This window comes from Cupressus sempervirens, chromosome 7 (genome assembly GCF_028749045.1).
Source record: "Cupressus sempervirens isolate cs-2001-9-10 chromosome 7, ASM2874904v1, whole genome shotgun sequence".
Lineage (NCBI taxonomy): Eukaryota > Viridiplantae > Streptophyta > Pinopsida > Cupressales > Cupressaceae > Cupressus > Cupressus sempervirens.
In genome coordinates, this window is record NC_143124.1 from 88,766,933 (window position 1) to 88,782,228 (window position 15,296).

The following is a 15,296-nucleotide window of genomic DNA, read 5'->3' on the forward strand; positions in this document are numbered from 1 at the left end:
ATTTGGAAAAAATTTTAAAATCATTATATCAAAATTTACTTTGAATTAAAACTTGAGTCATTTTTAACTCATTAAGAGAAACTTGAAATATATGTTGAAAGTTGTAAATATTCTGACATATATGTTGAGAGGCTCCCTTAACACACTAACTTGAGACCAAATTTGATTTTTAGTTTTGTATTATTATTTCGAGGGGGATTTTGAATCCTAAGTTATGCTACTTCACCTCTTGAGAATTGAATAGACTTGGAAAGGTACAAATAAATAGAAACCTCACTTATTCTAGTCATGAATAGATTGAGCCAAGGAAAAGGAATCAATCTCATATCAATCAAGGTAATCAAGCATAAGGATTCAAGAAATCAACCATCTAAGGAGTAATCAAGTAAAATTGAACATCAAAATGGAAGATAAAGTAAGGTCTAGATCTTTGCATATGTAAAGGCATTCATGGTATTCCTAGATCCTATATCAAATATCAAGAAAATATAAAGATAAATTTCATGCATCTTCATGGGTGATTCATCTATTGTGATAATAAAAATTTATCAAGCTTCTGAGACTTATATCATGCTTACTCATTTATGCATTTTCAATTTGATTTCAAGGTTGATTTTTTTATAGGATTTTGACTAAGATAAACCCCTTTCACCCAACATTTTCCTTTTTTTACATGTGAAGGTTACAAGTAGCAAAACTTCATTCACAAATTCACTAAGGCATGTCAACTTTTGATAGAGGAAGGGTGACTCCCACAAGCATAATTCACTTCATTCACTCACTATTAACTACATCACCTTTGACATACATAATTGGTTGAAAGATTCTCTATAGGTTATAGCCTTTTCTTGTTCTCAAATCTATATTTAAAAAAACTGTGTCAACCTATTTGTTGTCTATATGTATAGATTATGCCCATTGCATCCTATTTAATCCTACTTGTTATCATTTCCTTCATTTTGATTTCTATCTATCTATCTAATATTTAGAAAATGGTTAAAACCTTACACTCATTCAACCCTTGAGTTTAGTTAGTCTAGTGGGTACTTTACCCTTCCTAATGAGATGGAAGAAAATTAGAAATTAGATGGAAGAAAAATAGAAATTGGTATATGATATTTCCTACCTTGTTTGATCATTCCAATGAACAATTACTCTATCGACATCTAAAACTTACGAATCCCTTTCAAGGTTGATACCCCAAAGTATCAAAGTTCCTATTAATTCCAATACCCCAATGAGGTATTGGAGTCCTTTATCTTGATGATCTAGTCTATTTAGTCTCTTTTACCTCTGATACCTTGACAAGGTATTATAGGTAATTCTATTTTTATACCTTGTGAAACCCTCATAAAGCCCTCCAACTACTCAAAAACATTCATTGATGCATCTCAAATATACAAGAAGGCACATTTCATTTTTCTTCTCTTAATGTGTCATTCTTACACATGTAAGAAGACTTGGTTTCTTCCAATGGATTTATAAATCTATAGATGACACTTAAATTTTTTACCTCAAACCATATTTTTTCATCTATTTATATCCCTCAATCTCAAATCTAATCTCAACTATTTAATTTTCTTCTAAAAGAACTATAAATTAAAGTCCATGCGTGGCCCAATTTTTATATTTGAAAAGGTATTATAGGTAGTTCTATTTTTCTACCTTGTGAAACCTTCATAAAGCCTTCCAATTACTCAAAACATGCATTGATGTCTCTCAAATAAATTAGAAGTTACACTTCATTTTTCTCCTAATATGTCATTCTTACACATGTAAGAAGACTTGGTTTCTCCTAATGGATTTATAAATCTATAGATGACACTTGAATTTTAACCTCAAACCATATTTTGTCATCTATTTATATCCCTTAATCTTCGAATCTAATCTCAAATATTTAATTTTCTTCTAAAAGAACTATAAATCAAAGTCCATGTCTACCACTTTACACAGTCATTAAATTTTATCCAGCAATCATTTTTAAGCTCACCTAAGCACACGCATTCATTTGAATCCATCCTTAAATTATCTTCTATATTGAAATATCATATCATGAAGATTGAAAGAAGCAACTCTAAATACATCAAAGGTACAATTACTCTTTCACTGAATTGGAACTTGAGAATTTATAAATAAAAGATAAAATATTATAGATCTCTATTTAATCATTATCTCACTAGGTTTAATTTTTTTGTTTCTTTGGAAATATCAAGAAAAAGTAAAGGAAAATTATTTTAAAGGATGAAAAGGAGAGCACGATTCAATTTTGTTTAGAGACATACATTATAGATAATAAAAGAAGATGAGTGAAACATAAAAGAAAATGATTGGTTGTAAAACTTAGGTTTGTTTGAAAAGAAATGAGTAATGTTAATATTTTTTATTAGAGAACAATGAGTCATATTGAAAGATTTTTAAAATATTTATTGTTATTGAGACAACAAGAACTACCAAATGATTATTATTAAAACCATCATTTGAAATTGTCATTTGTCAATTTGTCTATTAATTAAAAAGAACTATTAAATTAATTCAAAAATTTAAAAAACTTCTCATTAGGTAAAAGAATTTTGAAACTTAGACTACAAAATAAAAATGAATATGCTAAAACAAAAAATTAAACTTTTATATTTATTATTATAAAATAAAATTCATATTAAAAATAAATAAACTATACTCTCTCAAAAAAATTTAAAAGACAACTCAAACTCTATAAAGAAAGATGACATCTTTTATCCTTCTGAAATAAAACAACATAAAAGAAGAGTCATTTAATAAATAATATAACTTACACGCTTTTCTACCCTTCGTCTTTGATGCCTATCTCTCAATCCCCTCGATGTAATTTATCAGCAATTGTATGATACACACCCATAACTTTCCGTTCTTCACCATTCACCTTTATGTGAAGACTCTTCTTGATTATCCCATACTTCCTTAAATGATGTTGAAAAAAATCCTCTAAAAAAGAGGATTCTGAAGCACCAGATGAAAATATCGTAATTATCCATTCTCCTTGACGCATCTTAATGTCATGGAAACGTAAATGAAAAGGTAAGTTTCTATTTATATCTTCCGCTAAATCAGAGCTGTCAACAATAACCAAGAAGCATACAACTACTGCGTTAGTATTAGGCAAAAATATGGCAGAAGTTCCACAATCACTATTTTCAATGACTTCATCGACGCCAATACAATCACAAAACAGATCTTTGTTGAAACATGACTCCGCTCCGCCCACTGCTCTTCCAATCATCATCATTCCATGTGACGGCACACTCTGAAATGGAGAAGAAAACATTCTCAGTTCGTGCCGGATATTTCTTCCCAATTACAGATTGGAAAAAAAAATTTGAAAATATGACTATACTATGAAAACAAATTCAGAAATAAAGGTGAAGATCAGAAACGAAGTAAAAGAACGCTTATCATACATATATGATTGTCTTAAAAGTATTGATATCATTACCTTCAAATTATGAATGCAATTACGTATTAATGCATTGCTGCAATGACCAAGTTGCATCCATTGTAATGCAGGCAGCTCTTCAATACCTGATATTTTCTTCAGCTTTTCACAAAAATCAATCACAAGGCGGCACTGTCCGGAGAGACTTGGCAGCTCCTCAAGCTCAGGACACTCACTGATAATTAGCTCTCTAAGTTGAATAGGATCGCCACTAACTGATACTTTCTGTAAATCTCTGCAACTTGTTATAGACAGACTGGTGAGTGTTGTTGGCAGAGTTATGGTCTTTAGCTTCTCACAATTGTAAATATCAATTTTATCCATGCAGCTTAGTCTGGAGAGACTTGGCAGCTCCTCAAGCTCAGGACACTCACTGATGATTAGCTCTCTAAGTTGAATAGGATCGCCACTAACTGATACTTTCTGTAAATCTCTGCAACTTGTTATAGACAGACTGGTGAGTGTTGTTGGCAGAGTTATGGTCTTTAGCTTCTCACAATCTTCAATCTCGATTTTCTCCATGCAGCTTAGTCTGGAGAGACTTGGCAGCTCACTGATAATTAGCTCTCTATCGCCACTAACTGATACTTTCTGTAAATCTCTGCAACTTGTTATAGACAGACTGGTGAGTGTTGTTGGCAGAGTTATGGTCTTTAGCTTCTCACAATAATTAATCTTAATTTTCTCCATGCAGCTTAGTCTGGAGAGACTTGGCAGCTCCTCAAGCTCAGGACACTCACTGATAATTAGCTCTCTAAGTTGAATAGGATCGCCACTAACTGATACTTTCTGTAAATCTCTGGTGAGTGTTGTTGGCAGAGTTATGGTCTTTAGCTTCTCACAATTGTAAATATCAATTTTATCCATGCAGCTTAGTCTGGAGAGACTTGGCAGCTCCTCAAGCTCAGGACACTCACTGATAATTAGCTCTCTAAGTTGAATAGGATCGCCACTAACTGATACTTTCTGTAAATCTCTGCAACTTGTTATAGACAGACTGGTGAGTGTTGTTGGCAGAGTTATGGTCTTTAGCTTCTCACAATCTTCAATCTTGATTTTCTCCATTCTGGAGAGACTTGGCAGCTCACTGATAATTAGCTGTCTATCGCCACTAACTGATACTTTCTGTAAATCTCTGCAACTTGTTATAGACAGACTGGTGAGTGTTGTTGGCAGAGTTATGGTCTTTAGCTTCTTACAATAATCAATCTTAATTTTCTCCATGCAGCTTAGTCTGAAGAGACTTGGCAGCTCCTCAAGCTCAGGACAGTCACTGATAATTAGCTCTCTAAGTTGAATAGGATCGCCACTAACTGATACTTTCTGTAAATCTCTGCAACTTGTTATAGACAGACTGGTGAGTGTTGTTGGCAGAGTTATGGTCTTTAGCTTCTCACAATTGTAAATATCAATTTTATCCATGTAGCTTAGTCTGGAGAGACTTGGCAGCTCCTCAAGCTCAGGACACCCACTGATAATTAGCCGTCCAAGTTTAACAAGATCACCATTTCCAGACACTCTTTGCAAATCTCTGCAAATTGATATAGACAGACTGGTGAGCGTTGTTGGCAGAGTTATGGTCTTTAGCTTCTCACAATTGTAAATATCAATTTTCTCCATGCAGCTTAGTCTGGAAAGACTTGGCAGCTCCTCAAGCTCAGGACACCCACCGATAATTAGCCGTCCAAGTTTAACAAGATCACCATTTCCAGACACTCTTTGCAAATCTCTGCAAATTGATATAGACAGACTGGTGAGCGTTGTTGGCAGAGTTATGGTCTTTAGCTTCTCACAATTGTAAATATCAATTTTCTCCATGCAGCTTAGTCTGGAGAGACTTGGCAGCTCCTCAAGCTCAGGACACCAATTGATAATTAGCTCTCTAAGTTGAATAGGATCGCCACTAACTGATACTTTCTGTAAATCTCTGCTACTTTTAGATAATTGATGCTGATGAGGAGAGATCTGCATGGAAAGATTTAGAACATCATTTCTAGGATTACTTTCAGTTCAATTATTTAAGATGCATGAATGATAACTTTTGACAATGATTAGATTCTGTTATTTCACAAATAAAGCTGCATGTAAAGCGAAACTTTTCTAGATTTCTCTTCCCGTTTTCAAAGGCTCGGGAACACATTATAAAGGCATTCCCTGCTGTTTTGTATGGACAAAAAAGACACAGAATACATAGTGTATTATTGTGATTAGTTTATGAGAGTCAGTCAATGTGGGATTGAGTTCTGACGATGATATATGTTATTAGTAATTAATTTTTTCTTCTTATCTTAAATCTATGCTTATATTTTTGTTAAGTTCACATCCATAAGATTTTTTTTGGCGTCAATTTCGATAGCTTTAAAGGCTGGAATAGCGAATTACAATAGTGAAAATCTTTGACAGAAAACTTTTATGATTAATTTCTAACTTCTCGAGGCCACTCAATACCATCTTAATACTAGTAGATATTACTCCAATATTCCAATTTACTTTCCCATTCAGAGCCCTCTATTTAAGTTGAATATTTACTTGAACCTTTCAATAGTAATATGGCTCTGATCTTCATTCAGAAAGAGTGGTAAATACAAATTAAAATGGCGAACTCAGTAAGCACTGTGTTTAAAGCAAATAATGGAATTACTACAAAATATGCTTTCTTTCAAAAAACTAAGCTAATACAAAATTTACAAAAATCCTATTTCTTCAAGACAAAATATGCAAAACAAGGCACCCTAAAAATTTCAGATCGCTTCTCCATTCTCCAATCAACGGATGAAGATGGTTGATCTGCTCAAATAAAAACTATGCACCTTCCCAAATGGTTACAAGTAAGCATCCACCTAACAAATTCTCTTTTAGGCATGACAGATTCTGCACACTAAATAAATGTTTTCACATCTTTGAAAGTATATCCCTGCCTCTATAGTCTAGGCCATTTGGTGGGAGAGAAATAAGAGAATTTTTAGACTAATTTCATCTTCAATCTCCCAAGTTTTGAAAGGATTAGAAAGATCAATTATTGAGCTTGTTAATGCTTCAGTGCCTAAGTACAAGGGTAATCATGTTTTTTTCTTCCTAGGACAACTATGTATTCATCTACCATCACCATTATGCCCATCCAAGGTACCTTTGGTCCAAGCACAAACTAAGTGGATCACCCCAAGTAAGGAATTCAAGTAAATCTAGCTATGGTATAGTCAATAGGGATTTTAAAGGTCAAGTGATTTAGCTAAATCTCCTCCTCTCCCTTTGGGTACCGATAACATAGCTAAAGCCTTAGCCTTTCTCTTTGGTTTGAAACTTGCAAAATCAATGTCTATATCTAAGTTGTATGTGGAAGGGGACTCGGCCATTATTGTTAATGCACATATTAAATGTAATGCGTATAACTGGTACATCCAATATATAATGCTTCAAGTTTTTTGAATTCTTTTTTCAATCTTTGAATGTTACATTATGCATACTTATAGAGAATACAGTCTTTTAGTTGATTGTCTGCTAGCCAATCTGGGCACTGATTGGGTTATTATTAATTCCTTACTTTCTCTACTTAATCCTCTTGTCTTCCCTAATCTGGTTAATATTATCACAAAAGAACATCTTTAGAACCTTTCTAGCTTGGGTCTTCATTTTGGCTGCTCGTTATGCTTATTTTGGTGACTGTTAGCATCAAAGGATTTCATAGCAAAATTATTTGGATTTCTCTTTTGTTACATATGTTTATTATTTTATGGATCTCACCTATTCTTTTGAGATTTCATATACAGTTTAGCGATGTGGCAAGCTTGTATCTACATTGGATTGACCTTCTTTCTATCACCATAATCTCATTGTTGTATTGTAGATGAAGAACACTAATGGTAATTTTTGGGCTCTACTTTGTGGCATTTACTCTTGCACTAGTTAATATCTAGTTTGACTTTTGTCTTCATATGAGCTATGGGCTTTTGAACAATCATAATGCAATTAACTTGTACTCTTTTTAATGTTGTCATTGTCCTACGAGTCGGGTTTCAGGCATGGTTTTCGGATCCTTTTTATCAGTTCTCTCCTCTTGGAGAATTGATGTAAGGGTTTTTGGGATTTAGATTTAGGGCTCACAGTGTTTAATACTCTCTCAGTACAATATTTTTTCTTCTACATTCCTTTTTTGTATCAAGCAATGACTAGATTTTTTCTTCACTATTTCTTTTCTCTAGGAGCCTTTTTGGAACTAGTTTCTATTATTAATATAATATTTTCTTGAAAAAATTCTATGTAGTGTCTATTATTAATATAATATTTTCCCAAAAAAAAATTATGTCTAATATATATATATATATATATAGCATTCCATTTTTCCATACCCAAATTTAATCTAAGTTATATGTCATTAATCATAACAAAATGACAAATCAACAATTAACAACTAGTTCATTTGAAAGAGAAAAGAAAACTAATTTAGTTATTCCATTTCACATTCAAGAGTATAATACTGAATTAACGATCTACTTATGAAATAATTTAGTTACAACTTCCATAATTACTATTCCCATTTTAATTACAATCTTTATTGAACAACTTAAGGAAATATAAAAACTAAGTACCATGATCATATAATCACAATGTTAATTATAAAATAGGATAGCAAAATTCAAGTATCGTACATAGTGCAAAAGATGATCACTATGCTGAGAAAGCCTCGACATTGGTGGAGAGGAGAAGCATTAACATGGGCTTAACCTCCCAACCACAGACCTTAACTTATCCCCACACAATCTCAATCGAGAAAGACTCTCCCTATCTCGGGATAGGCATGGGGCACCATGGTTTAGCCACTCGAGTACTCTAGTGTTAGAGGGTTAGTTGAGCAAAAAACAAGGTTATGGATATCCTCCATCAACCTCCCCTCTATTAGCTAGCACTCTAACCTCCAATGATCGTTGTGACAAGCTACCTTGGCCAAGGATTTTCAGTGGGCTACTATTGTGCTCAATCACCCACCACTCAACTTGACAACAAGAAACATAATTTGGGAAACCATGAGCTGACTCAATATATACAACTTTATCATTTAGTTACTCTCTATTCCAAAATCTATGTGTTCCTAGAAGGATTATTCTCCTCCACATCCGTTAATGCTTGACCTTTCCAAACTTGGGTGTATCCTAGGAGGTTTCAACTCATGTACAATGCAAGTATCAAATTTAGCAGTTCAATTTTATTTTCATTCGAATTGATCTTATTGCAGTGATATATTGACCAATATCTCTATATAAGTCAGATCGATGCTTCATGTAATGCAATATATTAGTGCTTTCTTAAGATATTCATGCACAAGGTATGCTATTAAAAAATGTGATCATTGAGCCATACGTAGTGATGACAAATTATTTCATTATAATTGCTTAAAAGATATTCACTTGTGCCATAGGTACTATATTTTTTGGTGACCAACTACTAGGGAGTGAACATAATAGATATTACACGAGTGTTTTAAATGGCACTTTTCCACCACTTCGCACCCCACAACTTCTACAAAGAGATTCAATGCCCAAATGCTAAAACCTTAGCTTTAAGCTCTTGAATCACCTACTAAAGCACACCGAAAAAATTGGCATGATTTGACCTATGATGTAGTAGACCTAAGTCTCAATTCTATCTTTTTTTATGTTTCATTTCATTCAAATGTAATTATATTAATATCTATAGATTAAAAAAATCAATTCTATGATTTTATTTTTACTTATTTCCAAATATAATGTTATTGTTTAACAAAATTATTAAGCTAGCAATAAATGGATACAAATTATGAGTGATTTTGTATACTTCCCTATGTCAAGCTCATATATGTATATGTAAGCCATTATCCACAAATAGAAATATAACAATTAGTATTTTCATAGATTTGATTAATGGTGGATGTCTCTTCGATCCAGTGGAACAAAACATTTGAATTTAAATCTAGGTGGTTTGGATGGTGGTGGAACTAGTCTAGACTCTAGGGGTAGCAAAGGCACTGGTCAAATAGTTGAATATTTGCACCCCTGTAGTAGTGCCACAAACATGTCCATAGATCTATACAATTGTCCTTTCACCTGCACTTGTTGAACAATTAGAGAGGAACTCCTCTATAGTGGAACAATCTTATCAATTTTTTTTTTTTTCAATCAAAATAATTTGATTATATTTTCATTTTTTATTTTTAGGTTTGGGAGTTTAATATCAAAAAAATATGACGTGTGTATTTAACGGTTAAACTTTGGAATGTGAATTATTTATTTTAAATTTATTTTCTTAGTTTATAAATCTATTATAAATTAATTTTATTATTTATGTAACCTGGAATATTAATCGAGTACTTTTTTTAAAAATTATTAATATCACTTGGTTCAATTGTGTGGCATTTAAGACTTTATTCAATTAAGTCTATCTAATTGAAATAAACATCTTTGTTAGGATATGTTTGTTAATTTAAAAATATATATAATGTATCCAAGAGAGAATTTTTTATATCGTATTAAATTTATGCATAATTTATATTTTTTCTTTATACTTTATATAATGTAAAATATAAATTATATTTAAATGGAAGAAACTGTTCCTTAGAGGGAAAAAAATATTAGAGAAATTGTTTAATTTTTCATTAAGCATGAATTATGATTATTGTTAAAAAAATACAAAATTAAATTACTTTATAGTGTTTTTTTTAAATTTTAATAAAAATATTAAGAATATATATACTTTTGTTTGTGAAACTGTAATTGTTTTGAAAATTTAAGACAAATTTATTCAAAAAAATGTTGATCAATTAAATTATAGAAATATAGTCTAATAATATAAATAATAATAATTTAATAATAGCATCTACATCTTAACTAGATGTTGACTTAAATTTAATATTTATTTTCAAAAAATATAACATAAGGCTAAAATTATAAAAAGTAATAACATTAATGATATTATTTATTTTATAATAATATAATAAACTTTTCAATTAAAAAACTTACTTGGATAAAGTTGAAATGCCATACAATTGATCCAAGTGATATTAATATTTTTTTGGAAAAAATGCTAGCCTAATATTCTAGGTTACATAAATATTAAAATTAATTTATAATCAATTTATAAAATAAATAAATAAAATTCAACAAACACATCATTCTTTTTTTACCATTAAAACCCCCATACCTAAAAATGAGATAATCAATTTATTTTCATAGAAAAACCAATTTCATTGATAAAATTTCTTTCACTGTGGAGTAGTATGTCTTTAATGTTCATGTTCAGCAAGTGCAACCAAAGGGATGGTCATATAGATCCATGGACATGGTCGTGGCATTGGCATAAAGATGCAAATATTTGACTATTTAGCTGGTGTCGGTAGTAAAGGCCTTATTGTCAGCAAAAGGCAAGGTGGTACTATTCTTGTTGCCATTTTTCAAGGGGATTGGCACCTCTATTCTCAAAATTTGTATTGCATGTGATGAGACTAAATTGTAGTCCTAAAGGCTTTTCTCATACCTGTACACTAAGAAAGTGTCATACTCTAAACCCTTCTATCCAAATGATTCCATGAGTTCGGAATGCTTGGATGTCGGCTTAGAGGTTCCTATCCATAGAGTGCAAGAGAGTATGTTTCAAGCATAAGAAGGCTCTTAGCTAAGCCTTAGAGATACTCTTCTTGCTAGTAAACCATGCAATGGGAGGTTTTTTGAGACAAGATGCAAGAGTGCAAGTGTCCACAAAGGGATTCCTCAAATATGCAATGCAAGCATGAATCTAGACTAGAATGGAATGAACAAATGCAACTAGATTAAATAAATGAGATGTGTTACAAAACTAGCCAAGTTATGCTATGTGATATTAGGTTGTTGCAAAAGAGAAGCTAATCTACATGCAACTACACTAAAATGCCATGGATGATAGAAAGTAGACAAGAAGTAGAAGTTCTCCACAAAGCTCTTCAAATATTCAAATGGTAAACTTGCAATATAACAATACTCAGGAGTGTGGATCCTATGAGGGGTAAAGCTCTCTCATTTAAAGATGTACATACAGTGGAGATCAAGATCAAACGATGGATGATCATGGGTGGAGTTTGAAAATGAGATTGATCCATGTGCACACACAACTCAACCAATAAACAAAGAGTTGACTTTGCATATGAGACAAAAAGAGTTTTTTCCTTTAATTTGCAAAATAGAAATAATGCTTTATGTGTGCACATTGAGTGGGTTAGGAGAATGAGGTCTTTTATAAAATTAAAAGGGGGAATGTTCTTTTAATCAAATAATGAACTTAGGGTAGTGTAGTCAAACTATAGATTATAATCAAATTAATTGATTTTTAGCAATTTGGTCTAGGTAAATGATTAAGTAATTTAGCCAAAATGCTGAGAAGGGGGCTAATAGTCTAGATGACCTTTTTTAGGTGATTACAATACCCATTGGTGTACTTCAAGATATTCCCACTCAGAAATTCTCTTTCTGACATGCTAATACTAGATATTTCTTTGTTAGTAATGTTTGCTTCCCCATTAAATTTGAAATTTGTGGCAATAAAATATTTATAGAGTTCTCTCTTTTAGCTTAAGCATGTTCCTTCCTCAAATTTGGAAGACCAAAGACATAAACTGCAAAGATTGTAACTAGGGGTGCAAACACCAAAGTTTATGCCTATAGTGTGGTGGGTTTTGATGTAAGTGTTGACATATCGATCAAGTTTGTTATTAGTGACACACACTTATTCAAATTCTGTATGGCTACCGAGCTCATTATACAGTTTACAATGTTTTCCAAGCATATCAGTAGTTATCGAGCAGATACAATCAGTATGAAGTCCAGTAGTATAAACCATACATTTCAGTGTATGTCGAGTTTACCAGTGTTTATCAAGTTCATAGTTCATGTGAAGAAGCTAGTGTTAACCGAGCTTATGGTGATAGTGTTTGTCGAGTTAAGTCATGATAAACAAGTGATGTCGAGTTGCACAGTATCTACCGTGTCACCAGCGTAGATCAAGTTCAAGACTACCTTGAAAGTGATCTATATGGATCGAGCTTCTACGTCTACTAAGTGCATGATGACATCTACCAAGCAATGACAGTGGATGTTGTGTATAAAAACTTCACCAAGTCAGCCTTCAAAACTCAAATGTCTTCATGTGGGTCAACTTTATAATATGTGTGTTAACTTGTATAATGGCTGACTTTGTAATTATGTAATTTGGGTTGGTATATATATGTAATGTATTGCATCATATCCAAGAAATGAAATATATGGAGTGTATGAATATGAAAGTGAATGTGCAAGTAATACAAAAGAAGAAGAGCAAATTGTAAAGGCCATATCAACACAAGGTGCAACAGAGTCTTATCTATCACAGAAAGGTGATCAATACTCAAAAAGAATCTCATTCAGCAAATTTAGGTGTAGGTCAGAGATCTATTGTTTCATCCTAACAGGTGAACCAGTCAAAAACCTCTAACAAGGTAGACCTAACAGTCTCTTCATAAATCTCTTAACCCAGTGCATACTTCATTGTATGTAAAAACCTCTCACAAGGTGGACCTAACAGTCCTATTTGCTCCTAACAATGTAGATCATCAGAAGTGATCAATGTAAGCCTTAACAAGCCAACTTTATGTTGTTGTACTAAAGTTTGTGGGTATCATCCCCACCATAGTTTTACTTTCTATTTGGAAGGTTTCTGGGTCACCAAATATTCATGTCAAAGTGTTATGGATGCTTCTATGTTTTCAATTTCTCATGCATGCAACTAAATCTAACATGAAAATTGAATTATTGGATTAAATTGTTAAAGTTTTAGAAGTTACTAATTCACCCCTCCCCTCTCAGTAACTTAGCATAGTCTTGTATATTTCCAACAATTAGTATCAGAGCTTTATGGTTCTTAGGAGAAAGTTTAACAACTTGAGCAAAGATCAAGGATTATGAAGATATTCAGACTTGACAAAGCTATTGACAATGAAAAGCTAGATCTAGAAATGGCCATTGCCCAACTCAAGAAAGCAAAAGAGCAACTCTTCCAATCCTTGAAAGAAGGAAGGAAATTGCAAATCAGATGAATGATCATCTCTACATTGAAGAAAGAATTGAAGACTTTTTCCTTTCAAGTAGTTTAGATGAAGCAAATAATGCAATCAAAGAACTCCTAGAAAAGAATGGTTCACTGCAAGAAGTGAGGAAACTAAGAAGAGAGCAATAAATCTAGTCAGTAAGGCTACGTGAAATCATGGAAGAGAAAAATAAAAACAAAAGCAAAAATGAAAGGTAAAGATAATGAGATTCAACATCTATCCCTCTAGTAGACTAACTTCATTAGTCAACTCACTAATGCAAATGAAGAAATCATGAACCTGAGATCAGATAATGAAAGATTGCAGAATGATCTAAATTCTAAAAAGTAACTCAATAAAAGGATAATAAAATTTCAAGCATACATGAATCAATTGAATGAACAGAATCTCCATAGACAAAAGGGAAAAGTAAGAATTGGATACAAAGAAGAAGGTGAACCCTCCAAACAAGGTGCTCAAAAGAATCATAGACCTACTTGCAATCACTGTGGTAAGATAGGTCATACATCAAACAAATGTTGGAGTAATGGGAAACAAAAATTCAATGGAAAGAGCTACAATTGTAGTTAGCATGGTCATAGGGCTAATAAATGTAGAGAGAAACCAAGATTTGAAGGCAAACATCACAAATGTAAGAAACAAGGACATAAGGCATCAGAATGCAAAACCAAGACATAAAATCAAGCAGAGCAAATTGTGAAAGCAATATTTGGTTGGGACTACAATACGTGGTGTAGATGTCATTACTATGGAGAATTTGGACACATTAGCATGAATTGTATTAAACATCATATGAGAAAATGTAACACCACCAAAAGATGTTTCCTTTGTACAGAACTTGGTCATTTTGCAAAGAATTGCATGAATACAGGTAGAATTGAAGATGAAAAGAAGGAAAAAGCTGACAATGACCAAAAGTAGATGAGACAGTAATGGATTACTAAGTCTACTAAGGATACTAGTCCAAGCAGTGATGGTCAAGTCACTCAAGAATTGGGTGACTCCACCACTTCAAATTAAGTTCTCAAAGGAGAACTAGAACTAGGTTATCAAGATAACATCCAAATCAGTTCCAGTTGAAAGGTGACAAAGATCCAAATATGTATTCAAGATACAAAGGGATCACTGAGCAAGATTAGTATCAGTTATCACTGAGTTACCTTCTCTACCGAGTAAGATCGGGTCGTAGACTCTACCGAGCAAGATCGAAAGTAATAGTGACACCTATGGTTACCGAGTTTAGAAGACATCGCCAAGTAATCAAAGCATAATAGTGGATGATAGTCTATCAAGCATGATGTTAACTCATCTACCTTTGTATCGAGCATTAATGAAAAAATTTATTCAAAAGGGAAGGAATCGAATTCATTTCTTACTATGAATTTTCAAGAGTTATTGCGAAGAAGCGATTTTCAATGCGATTAAGAGATTTGAGTGAATTTCCTACAAAAAAATTTGAGTTCTCTTAGTTTACTGATTAAAGATGGCATCAAGCATCAGCAAGGTCAAGAAAGGGTCTAACATGTTGGTTCATGGAGCTAAATGGAAAGTGCCATATTTCAAGCTCACTCCGCAGTTGCTGAAACTCTAGACCCAAGTGGTGCGCAATCCTAGATTCCACCAAAGGTATTTCTTATTAACGACAGTCATACTCATTTCAAATGCACTATTCAAGAAATTGGTACACTAGAGATGGATGATGCCCTACGTCAACTATGTGTTAATGAAGTATTGAAGCTTGAGCAT

The 15,296-nt window shown here is 32.7% G+C and overlaps 1 protein-coding gene across 2 annotated transcripts in view; it reads right to left on the reverse strand.

Annotated features, from left to right (window-relative positions):
* Nucleotides 1-2,602: 2,602 nt before the first annotated feature.
* Nucleotides 2,603-15,296, reverse strand: part of LOC149545629 (disease resistance protein Roq1-like) — a 31,589-nt gene continuing 18,895 nt past the window's right edge. The window contains exons 4-5 of one of the 2 annotated variants that reach the window (XM_089790744.1): nt 3,470-5,434; nt 2,603-3,280 (exon numbers count right to left, since the gene is read on the reverse strand). In XM_089790744.1, coding sequence (XP_089646870.1) covers nt 2,828-3,280; nt 3,470-5,434 — 2,418 coding nt within the window. In that variant the 3' untranslated portion in view covers nt 2,603-2,827. The remainder of the gene's footprint in view (nt 3,281-3,469; nt 5,435-15,296) is intronic. The other variant, XM_089790745.1, reaches the window with a different exon arrangement.